Raw genomic sequence first — 20,941 nt, forward strand, 5'->3', positions numbered from 1 at the left:
ACCCCCCCCCCCCCGTGATATAATTTATAACAGTTTATCTCCTTTTAAAACAGCAGAAAAGATTAATGTGCTGGCATCATCATTCATAAGCAAGTTGGGCCACTGTCATCATCCCTTCTCTAAAAATAAGGAGTTTCCATGCAAATATCACCACTTAATCCATCAATCCACTCACTAGTAATCCTGCTTGACTGATCATTTTGTATGCCCCTTGAGAAAAGATAAATTTGCCCTTTTGTATCCCAAATACAGCAAAAAAAAAATTTAGTAATCATATTTTATCATGAGCCCACAATTTAGCTCCAAGGACAATAATAAAAATGATCAGAAAACCTCCTCTAGTTGTTGGACTAACAATCCCCATAGCAAGAGATACAGGTTGCAGAAAAACTCTTTCTGTCCTCTCTAAGCTCCCAATTCTGAAAGAGTCTGTGGCTCAGTACAATTAATATGACTTTTCTTTTGAGCTAAAATAATGCGTAATACTGCATAATAGTATCACATTATATAGAAATTAAAGTCATGTGGAAGCCTTTAAATAGTTTCTTGTGCTTGACATCCTGGAATTTGTTTCAGTGTGAGCAGAGCCAGAGTATGGTCTGATCCAGACAAGTGCACCGTCCTGAAATTCCAGCAGTTCTGAAAACAATGAGCCACTGTATGAATTATCAAGTAATTTTTTTAGTTAACTGTCCAGAGTTCTTTTAGGATTCAGTGATAAAGTCTGTAATCCAGAAAAATGATGCATTCCACAGGAGAAAACAACAGTGGATTGTGGCTGTGAGAGGTAGCAGGAAAATGGCAATTTGATGCTGGCTTGCTTAAACAACGATATTTCCCAAAGATTATCAAATATTCTTGGTGTGAATCCTCTGGGATCTTATCTTTCCTTGCATTTTTTTTTCTTTTTCATTACCGGGCAGAATGAATTTGAAAAATCAATTTATCATGGTAATGCATACACATAGACATATGGAGCTGGTTTCGTAAAGCAAATAGCCCAATTTTTTGACGCTGCTTTGAAGCTAAACCTCAAGGTATATAATTTATAAAGAAGTTATATTTCAGAGGAAGAAGAGAAGTCTGCTCCAGTTCCAGTCCAACCTCTTTATCTATCCAAAGGAAGAAAAATTAAGGGTTGATGGCATTTTTGATGTTCATTCCTTTCTGTTTCATTAGAGACGTTAAAGGAACAAGATGAAAGGCTTTTTCTGGGAAAAATTTCTCCCTTGGGTCTCATGTCCTGGACACTCTCACCCAAACTTTCCTGAACCCAGAGTGCACTATATTTTGTAATGAGATCATGAATTGTACTTGCTTTGCATTGTTATCAGCATATTTAAAGATATTACCAGCTTTTCTCTATGCTTGGTAAAGACAAATGACCCTTCCTTTTCCCTAAAAGACCAACCCAAAGCTGTACTCTATGGGATTTCCCTCATGTGGCCATTGGATCTCTCAGTTTAATAGGACCCAGTGCTTGGTCTGGTCTATGAAGGGACACTCACTACCTCCACTCTCATTTTACTCCACCTTTTTCCATGTCAATCTTGATCTGTTCCTCGAGGTCTTCTGGTGACACATAAAAGTCCTCTTCTGACATTGATGATTTGGGCCGGCAGCGTCCACAACAACAGTTGCAGCAGCAGCACAGGCAGCAACAGAAATAGCAGCCAGTCAAAAGGCCAATGATGATGAATAGGGCCTAGGGGACACAGAAACCAAGCACAAAAGGGGTGAGACCTGGTAGAGACGAGGACAATCCCAGAACCCAAGTCTGCACCCTCAAGAGACCTGAAGATATCACAGCGGATACCACAATGGCATGCCCACCTTCATCCTCACCTCCTGAAGAAACTATCATTTCAGTTTCCTTGAAAACCATTTTCCTCATAAAGTTTTGCCTAATAAGTTCGACCCAGAGGAAATGCCATGTGCATCAGTAGAGCCAGAGGGCTTTCACTAAACTCATCCTTATCACAGGGCAGTGACACCTGGGTTAAAGTGTCCCCCCAGGTTCAAGTGCATCTAAAGCCAATTAGCATTCCTCAACTGAGCCCATTCCTGCCAGCTAGCTCTTTCATTCCAGAGTACCAGCCTGATGCTTTCGGGTGGGATCTGTATTTCCCTTCCTAATTCAGTGAAAGAAAGTATGTAAATATAATTTTTTCTTTTTAGTGCTGTGGATGGAACCCAGGATCCCTTTGCCACTGAGCTACATTGCCAGACCTTTTTATTTTTTATTTAGAGACAGGGTCTCTCTGAGTTTCTGAGGATGACTTCAAACTTGCAATCCTCCTGCTTCAGCCTCCTGAGTCACTGGAATTACAGGAGTGCGCCACTTGGCTATAAATAAATATACTTTTATCAGAAGATAAGGATAATAAAATTCATAAACAAACATGAATTATCACCAAATATACATATATTAGAGATTCCTAGGAGATCAAACAAAATTTACTACATAAAAGTTAATTCAGACTTCACTAAGTCCTTAAAAAGTTGCATTTTGCTTGGCCAGATGTCCATTTCTCTCCCACTTCCTGTTCTCCACCACTTCCTTCCTTCTTCACTACCTCATAGAAGGCTCCATGTGAGCCTGTGACACCATCACTCCTCATCCTCTCCAGTACCTTGTTTGCTGATGTAGCCCATGCTATAGATAGTAAAGTGCATGGCTAAATTTGTCCTATCATAATTTATTAAACAGTTGTCACACTAATAAATTATTTTTGGTTTTGAGCAATGAGTCAGTTCTTAGTCACTATAGAAGGGACGGGAGGCCAGTCAGAATTAACCTGAAGCTCCAAATTCAAATATAATTAATGTCTAGTAGTATTTTAAGTCAGAACAGATTTCATAATTAACTGAAGAACTAAAGCAAACAGGATCCCCAGATAATAGCTCTCAGTAGAAGAGATGTGTCATTTTATTTACAAGAGTTTCATGGCAGTAAGCTTAGTCTTTCTTTGAGATGAAGTTTAAAAGAGGGAAGAATACTCTGATCTTCCAGAAAATTGTTTTTGAAGGGAAAAAAATCTGATTTACCTTTGCCCACCAGCTTGACAGCATGAAATAGGTATTGACGTTTTCATCTCCAAATTGTTCGGCCACGTAGAGTCCCAGTGATCCATACTTATCATATATGTTTCTCTTGGATATGTCTGTAAGTATGGTGTGGGCATTGTTGATTTCTTTAAACTTCTCAGCAGAAGCTGGATCATCTGGATTCTTGTCTGGATGGTGTCTCAGGGCCAATTTTCTTTTAAAGTAAAAAAAAAAATGTGAGCAGTGTTATTTGAAAAACATTACAAAGACATTTTGGAAAGGTGGGGTTCATTTGTACATCTTTTATTTGTGTAAGTCCTGTGAAATGTCAGTTTCACAATAGTGGTGATTTACCAAGAAATGAGTTTTCATTAAATGGTATCTCTTCTTCCTGATATGCACAAACAATCATATATTATTTCTCTCCACACATCCTCGAGGGAGTTCTCAATAGTGGCACAACTGTTAAGTCACAACTTGCTATGCACAAGTGTGTGAAGTCGATCTTTACCTGGAAGCCGCTCCATAGCCCACCCCAACACATAGAGGCCCTTAAGGGTTCTAGCAGCAGGTTCTACTTTACACTCACATTCCATTTAGAACCAGAGGAGTTTTCCAGAATGACAGAACCTCATGTCACATATTCTAAAAGTTAAATTCAAGTATAAAAGGAGAAGACCCTGAATTAACACTCCCTTGAACACATTTGATGACCCCTTCTCAGATCACTGATAAGTCCTAACTCACTTTTGACTTTCTAAACAAACACTATGGCTTCCTTTGGTTTCCAGTGTATATTTAACCCCTTTCCAATTACGTCTTCCCACTTCAAACACTCTGTAGACATTTGCTGTGGGTTTAGGGCCCTCTTTCCTCTGTGGATCCTAAAGTAGATCCTGGGAAGTCTGGGACATCCTCTGTGTTCAGAGTGGATTGGGGATGTTCTTTACTCTTCTCTTTATACTTAGGTGTAAGAGTGGATGTGAGAAGTCAGCTGTGCCAGACTCGTACTGGTGGCCATTTCTCTCACTTGCCCCTGGAGATGATTTAAATAATGCTTAACATTAAAAATTGAGTCTGAACTACTTTTTTTCCACTAAAAACTCAATTTTATGACTCCTGGTTAGAAATTCCCCATGACTTTTCTTCCTACTGTGCCCACCATAGGTATTTGTAGTTATAATAAACTTCTACTTATTGTGTTATTTTAGGTAGAATGTTTCATTTTAATGCAGAGATAAAAGTCCAGAAGTAGAACATAAAAGTAAGTATAGCTTGAAAGCCAATCTATATGGTACACTGAAAAGTCACCTGTTTTAGGGATTAAAGTTAGGGATTACTGGTTAAGAAGTAGGTAAGTACACTCATATATTGCTGGTGGGACTGCAAATTGGTGCAATCATTCTGGAAAGCAGTATGGAGATTCCTCAGAAAACTTGGAATGGAACCACCATTTGACCCAGCTGTCGCACTCCTTGGTTTAAACTCAAAGGACTTAAAATCAGCATACTGTAATAATGCAGCCACATCAATGCTTATAGCAGCTCAGTTCACAATAGCTAAGCAATCTAGGTGCCCTTCAACAGATGAGTGGATAGAGAAAATGTGGTATATATATACAATGAATTATTACTCAGCCATAAAGAAGAATGAAATTATGGCATTTTTTGGTAAATGTATGGAACTAGAAACTGTCATGCCAAATGAAATAAGCCAGTTCCAAAAAACCAAAAGCTGAATGTTCTCTCTGATATGTGGATGCTAACACACAATAAGGGATGGGGGTGAGGGAAGAAAAGAAGTTATTGGATTAGACAAAGGGGAATGAAAGTAAGAGAGGAGGTGATGAGAATAGGAAAGACCATAGAATGAATCAGACATAACTTTCCTATGTTCATATATGAATATATAACCAGTGTAATTATACATCATATTCAACCACAAAAATGAGAGCCTAATTAGAATAAGTTATACTCAATGTATGTATAATATGTCAAAATACATGCTACTCTCATGTATATCTAAAAAAACAAATGAAAAAAAGAAGTAGGTAAATATTTAGGCAGTGCAGCATTAAGATGCTTAAAATGTACAAAAATCCTTAAAAGTATAAATCATGATGTCTAATATATTCTAACTCTGAACTCAGACTAAATAAAAAACAAACAAACATGACAGCTCATTTCAAATTTGTTTAGTACAAACATTTTTCAGCCTTTATTTCGAGAAATGTTTAAATTATTATAAATGCGAACATTGGTGTCAGTGTTTCTTATGCACACAAAATTTATACTGAAACCTCTGGAAATTGCACAAAATGCCTATTTTGTCATTTTTAACCTTTTGCAATGTTTATTACATGCCATCACTTTTAAACAAATTAGAAATATCAATTCATTAATTCTCACAACAACTCTATGAGATAGGTATTATAATTATCCCTTTTTTTCCAAATTATTATTTTTTTATTTCTTACATACATGAAGAAATAAAAATGAAGTAGTGGAATACATTACAATCATAATTATCCATTCACAACACCATTTTTCGTAACTCTGTATATAAAGTGTGTTCACTCAAAATTATGCCATTTTACAGAGGATATTTAGGCACTGGGAGGCTGAATATTGCTCAATGGCTACTCAGCTAATAATTAGAACTAGGCTTTGAACACAAGCAATTCAACTCTGACCACAAGCTCTTTATCACCACTGTGATTCTCCAATGTTGATATTTTTTAAAATTTCAAAAGTAAGGAACACAGAATGCATAGTAGATCATTGTAAGTATTTTGGCTTTAGTCTGGTGACACGGGAGAGGACTTTGTAGTTTTTCAAGAACAGCAATAGTTTTAGAAGGATCACTTAGTATGGTAGAAGGCAAAGATGAATGTGAAGAAACTCTTTTTGGAGACGCGTTATAGTGATCTAGGCAAAAGGTTCGTGGTGGTTTGAAGCAGTGTGGTAGTAGAGGACATGGTGAGAAGTGCTGGATTTGGGATATATTTGAGGAATAGCTGATAAATTGAATGTGGGGCAGGAAAGAAAAAGATGAATGATGATGGCAGCAAAGTTTTGAGCACAGCAACTGGAAATCACTAATTTTTTTTTTTTTAGAGAGAGAAAGAGAGAGAATTTTTTAAATATTTTTTAGTTTTGGGTGGACACAACATCTTTATTTTATTTTTATGTGGTGCTGAGGATCGAACCCAGCATCCTGCGCATGCCAGGTGAGCACGCTACCACTTGAACCACATCCCCAACCCCTGGAAATCACTATTCAATGATTTTTTAAATTTTTATTTATTTATTTTTTTGTGGATAGTAAGTTTTCTAACATCCGTGAGTTCCATTTTGGACACCTTGAAATGCCTATTAGACTTCTAAGTGGAGATGAAGATAGAGAATTTTTGCCAAGATGTACATTTGGGAGTTTTTAGCAGATAGCTGACATTAGAACCATGAAACTGGAAGAGAATCCAAGAAAATGTTTCCAAGAAGTCCAAGGACTAAGTTTTGGGAAAGGATAACCAGAAAAAGAAACTATGAAAGAAAGACAAATGGCTCACAAGGAAAAATCTGAAGAGTATGAGGTTTTGGGCTCCAAGTGAAGTCAGTAATCATCTGTGTCAAATGCTGCCGGCAGGTCATATAAGATGAGGGTTAAGAATTGATTGGGGGGTCTAGGGATGTGGCTCAAGCAGTAGCGTGCTCGCCTGGCATGCGTGCGGCCCGGATTCAATCCTTAGCACCACAGACAAAGAAAGATGTTTTGTCTGCTGAAAACTAAAAAATAAATAAAAAATTTTTTTAAAAAAGAATTGACTGGGAAATTTAGTTATTTGGAAACATCCTGGGTGACCTACACACACACACACACACACACACACACACACTTATATAGTGTCTTTATATAGGGAAAATTATAGTAGAAAAATAAGCAGAAGTCAGAAAATTGAATAAAAAAATAAAATTAAAAAAAAAAGAAAATTGAATAACCCCAAATGAACAGTGTTCATAGCTGCACCGTTCAAGATTATAGGTAATGATTTAACTTTTACTTATTATAAAATCTATACATATTACTTAATGTTTTTTCCTAAACATTTTTAGAGCTCTCTAGTTCCTTTAAATGACCCACTACTATATTAAGGGTAAGGGATGAAAAAAAAAATCCTCAAACTAGAATAGTGATCATCATCAAAAGGCCTCAAATAGATTCTTCAAGCTCATTTATTTTAAGGAGTATAGTATTCCTGGAATTCTCACTCTGTTCCCTGGAATACTAACAGGATCCTTTCCCTAATAGTTCTAAAGATATTATGTTAGGCCAATCAAAAATAAAAGGCTGTTAATTCTGCCTTGAAGAGGGGGGGGTAAAAATCCCTGGAAAATGCCCCTTTACATCCATTTCCTTGTTCCCAGATGCAGACTGATACACACTGCCCAAGACAGAGAAGCCTGGCTTTCTGTCATTTTTTAAGCTGTTTGGATCTTTGTCAAGCTCACAAGGGCAGATGCATCAATCCATTCATCACACTCCCCTAACAATGGAATTGGCAGGCATGGAGGGCTGGAACACCTCCACTTGTAACAAATCCAATTCTTGGTCGTCAGCAGCCTTTTGACTCCTCTTGGCAGATGCTCCTGGCTGGGAGGAATCCTTGGGAAAGATGGTGAGCAGAGACAGCTGCCAAAATTACACAACTGCTCAAGGAGGTATTTGCTTAGTGTCCCACCCTCTTAGTAATTGTCTGTAGAGCAAAAAAAAAACATGTCAGGAATTTAGGGTTTAAGGAAGTGTTTGGAGTACATTTAAATAGAGTAGTCACCTGTTCATTTTAGAGGTCTTTCTTTTCATTTCTAATTTTATACTTAAAAGCAATCTAATATTCAGTCAGAATGTGAGCCTTTAAATTTAAATCTCCCGATGCTTTTAGTCACCTGTTAATCTGGAATGGCTATAACTAACACCATTAGAAATAGCTTCCAATACCCAATCAGGTTAACCTCAAAATGCAATGACAGCTGTCAACTAAAATGCATGGTGAATTCAATGAGTGGCAGATAGATAAATATGGGGTTTACAATTGTAATTACCTAAGGCCCCCAAGATCATCTACCCATTTTTGAGGCAGTCGAATAGTTCTAAGAATTGTGATGCTTTGTCCTGTTGTCTTCCTTGTCCCTCTAACACTCTCTACAAGTTTCTGTGTTAACTGGGGCCAGACTCTGATCACGTCACCCAGTTCTTGGACAAATCTGTCTCCTTGGGGTTAGAATGTCAGAGAACTTCCTGTTTAGGAAGACTAGCCTCTGAGCCTCAGGGAACCCAACCATGGCATAGCTATGTCTGTTGCTGCCTTTCCCCACTTGACTTGCAGTTTGGTTTTTTTTTCAATTGTTTTTTGCTCTTTACTATTTCAGAGATTTCCCCACTGATGACTTTCTGCTAAACTCTCAGCCATGAAGCTGATTGCCCCTCTACTCTCCCAGAAGAAATTCACCTAAGAGGACAAAGGAAAAGAGGGAGGGTGAAGAATTGATTTCTTCCTATATCCTAGAAATTTTAGAAACACACTCATAGCAGAGCCAGTGCCCACTGCAAAGAATATAGGCCCAGACTATACTGGAGAGAACAGAATCTGAGCTTATACTGGATCTAGACTATTCTTTCTAGAAAAGAATTGGCAGTGATGAGAAGGAAACTGATGGTAGAAAGAAAAATGAACTTCCATAAACCATACACAAACAAAATGTTATTTAATATATATATATATACACACATACACAACACATATATAAAATGTAATATGTACTTAATATATATATACACACACATACACAACATATGTGTATGTGTGTGTATTCACATTGTAATTTATAATGAGATTTTTATATATGTCATTTGGACATCCTGTAATTAAGTGCGTTTTAGTTTTTTATAAAATTTTAGTTTGGTTTTAAAATTTACTTATTCCATTTAAAAATACATATTCTATATAAGTCCTTTGTCAGTTATATGTATTTCAAATATCATCTCCCATCTGGGTCTTTGTTATCATTGTAACTTTCTGATCTTGGTTTTGAGGAACATCAATTCATAATTTTAATTTTGTTGAATTAATAATCTTTCCATGAACCAAAAAGATATCATTCTATAAACTCTAAACTCTTTATAGTTTTGCCTTTCAAATGGAAGGCAAAGGCTCATTTTTAGCTGATTTTTTTTAATGTAGTGAAAGTTGGCATCCAATCTCACTTACTTATATAGATAGCCAAGTATTATTGTACCATTTATTAAATAAATAAAATACTGTCTCTGGATTTCTAGGATCTCTCTTCTGCTCTATTGGTCTCTAATTATTTCTGGGCCAATAGCAACCTTTTTTGTTTGTTTTTGGTACCAGGGATTGAACCCAGGAGTGGTTAACCACTGAACCATATCTCCAGCCCTGAGTTTGTTTTATTTTGAGACAGGGTCTCACTAATTTACTTAAGAGCCTTGCAAAATTGCTGAGGCTGTCTTTGAACTTGCAATCCTCCTGCCTCAGCCTTCTCAACCACTGGGATGTTCCAACAGGTGTGTTCCAACCCAATAGCAGTCTTACATATGATGCTTTAAAATATGAAAATATTTAAAATGCTTTAAAATATGTCTTAGTATTTTAAAAAGGAAGTTCTTCAACATTTTTCTTCAAGAGTTCTAGATTTCTCTGAATCCTCTACATTTCCACATGAATTTTATAATCAGCTTGCCAGTTTACACACACACACACACACATTCACAAAATTTATTGAGATTTTCATTACAATTGCATGGACTCTGTAGATTAATTGAAGATTTGTATAATATGTTCACCTGTTTAGATCTTAATTGACTCTCAAACTTTTACAGTTTTTATCATTTAGATCCTGCATGCTTCATTGGATTTATTCATAGGAACTTAATTATTTTTATGGTTTTGAAACTTTAAATTTGTCCTAATTTTTCATTGCAGATATAAAGAATTTTTATACATTTTTTTAATCCTGCAAACTTTCTAAGCTCATTTCTTAATTTTATTAAATTATAGTTTTGTTTGGATTTTCTGCATGCTCAGTCATAAAATCTGTAAATAATGATTGGTTATTTAAATCAACATTCAGATAATGATTTTTTCCTTTTCAATTATTTTATCATTCACATTTTTCCTTATCTTACTGGCCTGGCTAAGACTTCAGTATAATGTTAAATGAGAGCAGCTTCGGCCGCTATCCTTTTCTTGTTCTTTTACTAAATTCCTGAAAGTGAATAGATGCTGAATCTTATCAAACATTTTTTTCTCTGTGCAGTTGAGAAGATATGTTGTTCCTCTTTTAATCTGTTATTATGATTGGTTGAGTTTTTAATGTTTAGTGAATCTTATATTCCTGGGATAAATTTGATTTAGTCATTATGCATTTTTTAATTTATTGCTGGATTCAGTTTTCTACTGTGTGCATTGAGCTCTATAATTTCCCTGTAAGTGGTACTTTAAGTGAATTTCACATCTTAATATATAGCATTGTTTGAGATGTTTTCTAATTTCAATTTCAATTTATTTTACCCCTGAGTTATTTTAAATTATATCTCCTAATCTTCATAAACACAGGAATTTTCTAGTTACTTTAAAATTTTAAAGTTACTTTAAATTTTTTGCTCTCTAGTTTAATTGCCCTGTCAGTTGAGAACAAAATGACATTTTGTATGACTGGAATTCTTTAAAGTTTGAGAATTGCCTAATGACTCATTATTTTTATGAATGTTCCATGTATACTTAAAAAGAATACATATTCTGTATCTGCTGGGTGCTTTGTTTTTATATTAATAGCATTCAATATTGATTTTTTAATTGCTTTGTTTGCATCTTCTATATCCTCAGCCATTTTATTGAATTCTCTCACCATGGCTAAAATTTGCATAATTCTCCCTAAAGTTGTGTATTTAAGGCTTTGTGTTTTTAGAAGCATACAAATTAATAACCATTATATGCTTTTGGACAAAATGTATTTTGCCTTGTGAGATGGTTGTGAGCTTTTGGGGCCCAGGGACCTCCTGAGTGTTATGGTTTGGATGTGAGTTGTCCCCCTAAAACTCATGTGTGAGACAATGCAAGAAGATGCAGAGGAGAAATGATTGGCTTATGAAAGCCTTAACCCAATCAGTGAAAAATCACCTGATGGGATTAACTGAGTGGTAACTGAAGGCAGGTGGGATATGGCTGGAGGAAGTGGTTCATTTGGGGCTGGGCTACGGAGTATATATTTGTATCTGGCAAGTAGAGACTTCTCTATTTCCTGGTAATTATGTGAGCTGCCTCCCTCTGCCACACTCTTCCACCATGATATCCTGCCTCACATTGAGCCCTGAAGAATGGAACCTTCTATGGACTAAGCCCTCTGAAACCATGAGCCCCCCTAAATAAACCTTTGTTCCTCTACAGTTGTCCTGGTTGAATCCTTTAGTGACAGTAAAAAAAAAAAAAAAGCTGATTAAAAAAATTAGTATTATATTATGGGTCCTTCCAAAGTTTACAAAGTCCTTGACTTATTAAAACTATGTTAATGCACTTTTTTCTTCCTTTAAGATAACATAAACACTAATGCTGTTAGCCCCCTCTCAAGTTAGGTGCTATCGGTAACATTTAGGTCTTTAAATCCTGAAGAATAATTATTTTGTACAGTTAGCATTTAACAATATTATATAATTAGTATTAGTGTACATTTACTCAAATTATTATTATCATTAGTTCTTTCCTGCATGTCTGACCATCCATCTGGGACCATATTCCTGATAATTAATTCTCACATTTTTAGGCTTAAGACATCTTTCTTATTTAAACTTCAATGCTGAAGGGTATTTTTCCTGCATATAAGGTTGTAAGTTATCAGTAGTTTTCTTTCATCATATTGAAGATTTCAGTTCATTGTCTTCTGGCTCCCATTATCTCTGTTGAAAAGTCATCTAAAGTCTAATTGTTGTTCTTTGATAGTAGTCTGTATTTTTTCTTTGGTTGTCATAAAGGCTGAACCTTTCTTGCTTTCAGTAATTTTTTCTGTGATGTGCCTGGGGATAGAGTTCTTTTATTCTACTTGGGTTTCATTGAGTATATGCAGAATGAAATCTTTCATGATCTCTTTTTAGACTCCGATTATGTCTATAAAAACACCCTTTTAAGGAATCATCTATGTCTTTTCTCTTTGTTTTCTGACCTTTTATAATTATTTCTGGCAATTTAATTCTGACCTACTTTCCAGTCATTGCTCTAACCTAGTAAACCCAACCTTTGAATTCTTAAGTTTGTTTGATGCATTTTTTAGTCGCAGAAAATGTTTCTTTTTCAAGTCTGAAATATCCATTTGCAAAGTTTTCAGTTTTTCTAAGAAAATTCTCAGTCTTGTGTTTTACCATTTTGATCACAGAAAATTATTTTAAAAATCTGTATCTGATAATTCTAATACCTGAAATTCCCATGTTTCTATAACTTCATTTTTTTTATTCTTGACCACATTGTCTTAACTCATGTGTCTGATTGTGTGACAGATCTTGTATTTTAAAAACTTTTAAAGAAACAACTTGAGGACTAAGGTGTAATCTTAGAAAGCATTGTTATTTTATGGAAGTCTGGGAGACTTTCCAAAACTGGGTCATCTTATCCAATATTAGGAATCAAGATTTTCTCAGCTACCCAGATGACTCAAAGTTCTTTACAGTTCACATATGACATATCATCTATGTCTCTGTAACAAGTGACTTGAAACAACAAGCATTTTATTTATTTACCCACAATATTGTAATTAGCTAGAACTTGGTGGAGACAATTTTTCTGTCCTTGGTGTTGGCTGGGGCAGGTCTGTTGCAGTTGAAGGATCTACCTCCAAGATAGCTGCACTTACATACTGGAATTTGGCCCTGGCTGTAACTCAGGAATTAGCTAGGACTATTGGCTGGAGCCCTATTTCTCTCCATGTAGCTTCTCCACATGGCTAGATGAGGATTCTCACAACATAATGGTCACAGGGTAGTCTTATTTCTTAAGTGATGGCTAGCTTAAACCAGATTGCAAAAGCAGAGACTAGAAAGCCTTTTGGAAATTTAGGTACAGCTCACTTTTAGGTACAGAGAGCCAGTCTGGATTCAAGAAGGCTATGCAAGCCATATAGGGTTTGTTGAAAACTGCCAATGTAATTGTCAACCACAGATGGTTTGCTTCCAGTTTACCCTTTGTCCTGAGTTGCAGCATTTTAAAGTCTCAATAAAATTGTGGGATCCCTTTCCTTGTTAGGCTGCTGTCTAAGATTTTCCCTCTTTTCCCTTAGAGCTATTTGAAGTCGTACTCAGACTCTCAGCTTCTCTTCTCCCAGATCATGGGAGAGCAATAATTTTTTGCTCTCTAATGCTTTTAAGATACACATTTTCTTTCAGTTTTTCTAGTTCTCACCAGGAGAGAGAACTGGTACAAATGACCTAGTCACAGTGATGACCAGGAAACTTCTTATTCAGAAACTCCTGATTATCATTTATGTCTATGTTTTCTTCTTTCAATTGTTTATTAATCCCTCCAAAGTCTTTCTACCACTGTTATATAAAGGAGCCAAAGATGGCTTCTGTGTATTGGCCTCACATTACTTCTTCACTGCAGCTGAGACCGATTAGCGCAAAAGCCTGCCACAGCCAAAGTCAAATTTTTACACATCCAATTATTATAAAAATAGCCCAAACAAGCAGATTTTTTTTTAGCCACTTAAAGCCTCCCTGTTTTACATACCCTGTGAGCTCTCAGGCCACATATGCTGACCATTGATGAGATAGAGCTTTATGATTTTAAGACCCAAAGCTTCCATGGCCTCTTAGAGTTCTCAGACCTAGAGACTCTGTGTGCTGAGTTGTATCACCTGCACCCATAAGCCCTTTCTGACTTCCTCTCTCCTTGGAGTTGCCTTGCTCTGCTTCCCCTCAGAGTGGTGACCCCCTAGCTATAAGCCCTGGGATGACTTTAGGCAGTGAAGACAATGCCCTTCCCAGATAATTTGGTCCAACTGCTACCCAGTAAAGGTTGTATGTTACTGACTCTCATGGTGATATCTTTTCCCTTGGTCAGTTCCCAAATCCTTCAAGCCCCATACAACTGCTTCATGCATTTGTACCCAGGATAGTTTCTCTCCATACAAGAAACTTCAAAACAGTGTGTTGTTGAGAGAAACCTGAAAAATGAGTGCCGGGGCTTAGGAAAGCAGAATCCACTGTGCCAGATTAGTAGTGTAGAGTCCACCAGAGGGACAGAATAGAAAGGTCAAGGCATCATTTGGCTTCAAATTACAAAGAGTGATGCCAAAGACACCCCTGCTGTGTGATTATTTCTGAAACACCTGCTACCATAATGTATGATTCAAGGGTTTTGACCACAAAAACCCCATGAGGGCATGCTGAAGGCCTCATTGCACAGTCCTATGATGTCCTCACATTTGCAGATGGAATATCTGAGCAGATCACCCCACTATTGTTAAAGCATTGCTAGTTTTCTGGTATCCAGAGTCACATTTGTGATTCAAGCCAGATGGCATGAGATAATTACAGGAATGATAGATGATGATATGTTTCAGGGAACTGGTCTTTTCCCTCATGCCAAACAGCATCGAGAGTCCAGTGCTGACCTCTAGTGGCAGGTGGGATTGGTGATAGCACTCACTATACGTGATCAGGCAAGTGTGTCCCCAGTTTTTACTAGTGTGTGCATGGACTTGACTTCATCATACTTGAATTTTTAAAATATGAGTTAAAAATACAATAATACTTAAGTTTTCAGAAGTTTAGATACCAATTGTCAGAGCTTTGTTTTGGTTTTCTGACCACTACAATTCTTTTCTATGGCTGATTAAGAGCCAGCTCTCCCCAACAAGGTGGAACACCCTGGGATATTTCTGCAAACATAACTGGATAAGATGTGTCCAAAATTATAATTATTTTTTTTCTACACCAGTTATAAAAGTGCTATTTAGGGAATGGGGTTTTGAAATTCTGACACTAGTAGGCTTCATCCAGCCACTAAGATCTGTAACCAGGCCTCAGCTTGACCAGAATCTGAAAGCTGAACACAGTTCAGCATTTCTTTATTTGGCTAAAGCTCCCAATAGAAGTTTCTGGGTCTCTACTTTTTTATGTTACTTGAGGGGAAATTTGCATGCTTGTTTTTTGTTTCGTTTCTTTTTTCTTTCCCAGCCAGCAATCTGCTGAACTCTGAATGTCAAGAGACAACAAGACTTGGATGTAGAAGAAATGGTTATACGGACTTCCTCGGCTTGATACCTTGTCTCCTGCTTCCATCAGCAGCTCCCACACTGGTTCTAGTCAAAGCTCTGAATGGGCACAAGCTCTCTGTCTCCTGCTGGCTCTTGGCTCAAGCTCCAGTGATGGTGAATTACAGCAAAGCTCCAAGTGAGTCCTGGTAATGTCCAGAGGCAGTCCTGACTGGCAGTTCTCACAGGGTCCTCAGCATTTCTGGTCTTCTAAGCTTCTATAACATATAGCATTATCCTCTGACACATCTTCTGTTCACGGTTTCACTTAAACCTGTGTTTCCTTCCTCCAGCTAAACCTTCTTTTTGAACCTAACAGGACCTATTCTTCTAGACTGGTGATCTTCATGATTTAATTCCCCTAACTTTATAGTCTGAACCTCATGGTCATGCACTTGAATGCTACTCAAACCGTCTTCCTCAACTCCTTAAATATTCTGATTCCCTTTCACACACCCCCAAGGAGATGATTCTTACCATCTCCTAATTCCACTCCCATTTAAGGGTCTGCCCAGCATTGTTGTATGGACTGTACAACTGTGAAAATGGAGTCAGTAAATATACACAATTTCCCAACTCACCCAGTCTTCCATGCAACTTGGCAGCCTTTTTGCCTAATCTCAGTAAATTCCCTTTCATGGATCCTAAGTTTTAGGTGTTCAAACCTCTACCATTTCTTGATTTCTTCTTCCTCATTCCCTTGCCCTCTTTCAACAAGCAACCTCTCTTCCTATTTCAAAAAGATAAAAAGTTTGTGAGGAGGAAACTTCGTCACAATCTTCTACACCTCTACACTTCTGGATGACCATACTAGTGCTTTTATCCTTATTCTCATTCAGGACAAGAATTTCCCTTCCTTAAGAATGATCTTGCCAATGCTAACTATTTGCTCAACTTCTTAGATCCTGACCCATCATGGACCCCTACCCGCCAGCTCCAGTGTCTTCAATAATGTCTCTAGTAGCTTATTCTCCTCAGTAAGCAAATATACTCAAGTCATGTTTTTAAAAGGAATGTTTTTTTGCTTCACTTCTCCTTCAAACTACTGGTCTATTAACTTTCTCCACCTTCCTTTCACCATAACACTTCTTCAAATCATACTTGCTGTCCTAATGTCCATTCACTCTTCAGCCCAGTGTAACCTGTTCTCTATTTTCAGTTCTCTCCTGAATTTACTCCCCCCTTTCCATGACATTCTAACTGAAAAATCCAATGGTCTATTTTTAGCCCTCTTGTGCTTGACCTTTCTGGAAGGTTCTATGACCACCCCCCCTTCTCCTCCCTTGTCTTCCTGGACATCTACTCATTCTTCTCTTGTCTTGGTTGAGAGGTTAGAAAAGGAATTATAGGCAGAAGATGTATGTGGGCTCTTGAGGCCCAGGTTGGCATAAGCAGTGTGTCTTATCCCAAATGGTCAGTATTCCATGAGTGACTACTTAGACATCAAGTGAGTATAGGAAAGACTATCAAAGAACCAGGAATCCAGGAGCAGGAGCTTGAGAACTGAGTGAAAACATCAGAGACAGACTTTAATTCATCCCCTGTCAACCAGAGGAGGGCCACCTCTCATAAAAGGACCAAAACCAGACTAGACCATCCTTTTGTTGCTATAGTCTTCTATGCCTATTATTTCTCCTCAGCCAGTTAAATCAGTAGTTTTCAACATCAAACATTAAGAATCACCTGTGTATTCCTCCCAGGGAAGGGAAGGGAGGGGGCATGGGTTAGATATGATGGTGGAATGTGACGGACATTATTATCCAAAGTATATGTATGAAAACACGAATTGGTGTGAATATACTCTGTATACAGAGATATGAAAAATTGTGCTCTATATGTGTAATAAGAATTATAATGCATTCTGCTATCATATATAAATTAAAAAATAATTTTAAAAATAGAATCATCTGTGAAGGTTTTTTGTGTTTGGTTTTTTGGTTTGTGTGTTTTTGTTTTGTTTTGTTTTTTATGTTTTACATCATGGCACTGTTCTTGGAGATTCTGATTTTTCAAGTCTGGGCATCTGCATGTTTGCAAAAGCTACTCAATTGATTCAGCTATGCACCATAGGCTAAAAACAATTGACTTTGTGGCTTTGTGGTTATTTCATTTGAAATTTGGCTTGTTTTATTTTTATGCAGAATTTATCTCTTCTCTTTTTTCATTATAAAATATCCTTCTTTGTCTCTAGTAATTTTTGTCTTAAAACTTTTGTCTGGAGACTAGTATAAGCTACTTCCAGCTCTTTTGGTTACTGTTTGCAGATAACATCTGTTTCCATCCTTTTATATTCAACTTACTGGCTTGGGAGTAAGTTTTTTTAGTAGATGGTTTGAATCATGATTTCTAATCAATACATTTGCCAATCTGTGTCTTTTTGTTGAAGAGTTAATTCATTTACATTTAAAGTAATTACTGATAATAAAAGGCTTCCACCATTTTGCTATTTGTTTTCTTATATCTTTTATCTGTGTTCCTAAATTCCTCTGTGATGGCATTTTTGAGTTATTTTAATTTCATTACTTTACCATTTATTTTTTGAAGGATTTTCTTCTGGTTGCTCCTGTGATACAACTAACATCTTCATGTATAATAATCTAGTTCATATTAATATAATTTCCTGTCAAAAGTTCACAGTGTATGTAAACTGGGAGTTTTCACAAAATTACCCTTCCAAAAATAATGAAAAATCAAGATGTTTCTAGATAAATAGAAACTGAGTCATTAGCGGAATGATCTCGCAGCCTATATGTTTATATTATTATTCACTCCTCTCTTACATCCTATGCTGTTATTTTTTAAAATTACATTCTTATACCTTGTGCACCTATCAACATAGATTTATTATCTATTGCTTTATATGGTTGTATTTTAAATCAGGAAAAAAGAGGAGATAGGAAATAAACATAAATTCTTTTATATTTATCTATGAAGTTAATTTCACTGGTTTTCTCTGCTTCTTTACATGGATTTAAGTTACTGTCTTATATCCTTTCATTTCAGTCTGAAAGTCTCCTGTTAGCAATTCTTATAGGGCATTCCTACTTATGAGTCAGTTTCTATCTATATTGAAATGTCCTGCTCTTTCCTTATATTTTTGAAAGGTAATTTTCTGAAAATTCCTAGTTTATATATATTATCTTTCAATGTTTTGAATATGTCATCCTACTGTCCTCCAATGGGAAATCAGCTGTTAATCTTATTGAAGATCCTTTATTTATAATAGTCACTTCTCTTTTGCTGATTTCAAGATAGTCTTTGACTTCAGTCAATTCTCTGCAGATTGTTCTGTGATTTTGAACAGCTACTTAACCTACCTTTTAAAGCCTCAGTCTCTTTAAGTGTAAAGTGAAAATAACAATACTACTTATAATACAAAGATGTGAGAAAAATAGAATAAAGTATACAGGTCACTAAGCACAGTGCCTGGCACACATGATACATGTTGGTTATTTTTTATATTCTTGCAACTAATGACTAATTGTGATTCTTGTGTTTGTCCTTCTATTTTTCCTTTGGTTATCCTCAATGTAGAATTAATTGTGCTAAAATTACAACTGCTTTTACTTTCTCTAACCTTCTCTAACAGCTATATTTGCTATATATTCTCATAGAATCATGCTCTTTTCTTCAGAGAACTTACCTTACTGGTAGTTATACATTATTTTTTGTGATCATTTGATTAACTTATGACTCTTCCACTTGACCCCAGGTTGTGAGATCAATGACCATTATTTATTTGTCATTTTATCTCGAGCAACTAAAATAGTATCTGGAACAGGAATTAGTGATATAATGAAATATTCACTTTCACTTTGCTCCATCATGTGTTATGCTCCAGTTGATCTATACTGTTCTTTACAGCCTCCCTTGTTTTATAAAATATATAAATTATAAAATTATAAATATTTAAAAATGTATAATATATATTTCATAAATTACAAATATTTCCTACCATTACAGAGCTTACTATATTAAAGAGTGACATTTAGCAAGGTATATACTCAACAACAAGAAAAATAAGAGAAGCTGTTTTTAATGGAAAAGATGATATGCATAGGGTTCACATTAATGAATACAATGAAAAAAACATATATATATATGTATAAATAAATATCAATACTAAGTATGTATTCATTTAATCAGTGGAAAAGAAAAAGTTACTGATCATAGTGATTCCTGTTCCCAGAAATGATAGGTTGATGCTACATGAAGAGCTAAGAGGATCAAGAGGATTTGAGGCAGCCCATCTGGAAGAGGACTCTGACATGGCCTCACATATTCTTCTTTTTAGTGGAAGCTTTTAGAACTCAGGAAGCAAATTAGTGGTTGATAGAGATTAATTTCAATTAATCTTGTGAGCTTGAATCACCACTCTGCCTTGTAAATATTTACAACTCTGCTATTAACTATGCATTCCCCTGACATTGACATTTTATTCACAGGCAGCTTCTGTTTTTACCTGTAATTGCTAATAAAGATGGGTAAAAGCACCACAGATTGGGGTTGCCACAGAAATGACACTCTTTCCTGCTCATTGTGACAACAGTATTTGCCTCCCTTTGCTCTACTGTGAGGCAACTCACCTCTTTAAACTTGGAAGATAATTTCCAGAAAGTTCCATGCAATATTAAATCAAATAGAAGAATGAACTGAATCCCCTTGTTGCCTCATGAACCAAGATATTTGGAAATTTGTCATTAAGGAGATATTAAACTCATCCGAAGACACAGAGTCTTACTTTCAGATGTACAACACTGGTATCCATCAAACTCATGGTTCTCTGAGGAGCTAAAGAAGACCTAGGTCTTTGTGTGATTTCTTACCCATAGGACAGCATTTTGTTAGGCTCTTGTAACCAAGCACGCCAAGAAAACCAATCAACCTCGCTTTTGGACATCTTAGTCTTAATTCTGATTTTTAAAAATGTACATATTGGTATACATAAAAACTAATCTTTATGTTACATATGAAATTTTTAATACTTAAGATTCACATTCTTTAAACTGACCCTATTTTCTACAGTGCTTTCTTTTCCTTATCCCCTATATTTCTCCCTTGAAGGTTTCAGAATCATTCAAAAATGCATTGTGTCCCAAATTGAAGCTATTGTTTTTCATTGCCCATGTACCATGAGTGGTCCAGTGAATGACTCTCCCCCATTCAGCAGGGTGACTAAAACAAATCATTTGAGACAAGGTACTGACGTGCTGAGAATACAGTCAAGGAGAAAACAGACATAATCAATATCTATTTGCTGATCAATTCATTCTTGCTTTAGGCAACACTAGTATAACACTAGGGATGGAAATGCAATGGAAGACCAGGCCCTCAAGGAATTAAACAGTGGGAAAAACAAAAAATGGAAAAAGGGAATTATAATCTGTGAGGGCTTGGTGGGAAAGGACAGTGGAACAGGGAACACAAAGAAAGTGCTCTGTCTTCTAAGAAAGATAGTCTGCCTTGGTCCCTGCGGATCATCCAGACCCCAATCCATCAAATGCCTTACTGTAATCATTTGGGGGCACGCTCACTCTCTCTCTCTCTCTCTCTCTCTCTCTCTCTCTCTCTCTCTC

The 20,941-nt window shown here is 36.3% G+C and overlaps 1 protein-coding gene across 6 annotated transcripts in view; it reads right to left on the reverse strand.

The window, feature by feature from the left end:
• Dnajc5b (DnaJ heat shock protein family (Hsp40) member C5 beta) overlaps nt 1–20,941 on the reverse strand; it is a 224,018-nt gene that overhangs the window by 7,817 nt on the left and 195,260 nt on the right. For all 6 annotated transcript variants that reach the window (XM_048782999.1, XM_048783003.1, XM_048783002.1 and 3 more), the window contains 2 exons: nt 3,049–3,262; nt 1,534–1,705 (listed from right to left, as the gene is read on the reverse strand). In XM_048782999.1, coding sequence (XP_048638956.1) covers nt 1,534–1,705; nt 3,049–3,262 — 386 coding nt within the window. The remainder of the gene's footprint in view (nt 1–1,533; nt 1,706–3,048; nt 3,263–20,941) is intronic.

Source organism: Marmota marmota, unplaced genomic scaffold, assembly GCF_001458135.2.
Source record: "Marmota marmota marmota unplaced genomic scaffold, marMar, whole genome shotgun sequence".
NCBI classification, from domain to species: Eukaryota; Metazoa; Chordata; class Mammalia; order Rodentia; family Sciuridae; genus Marmota; species Marmota marmota.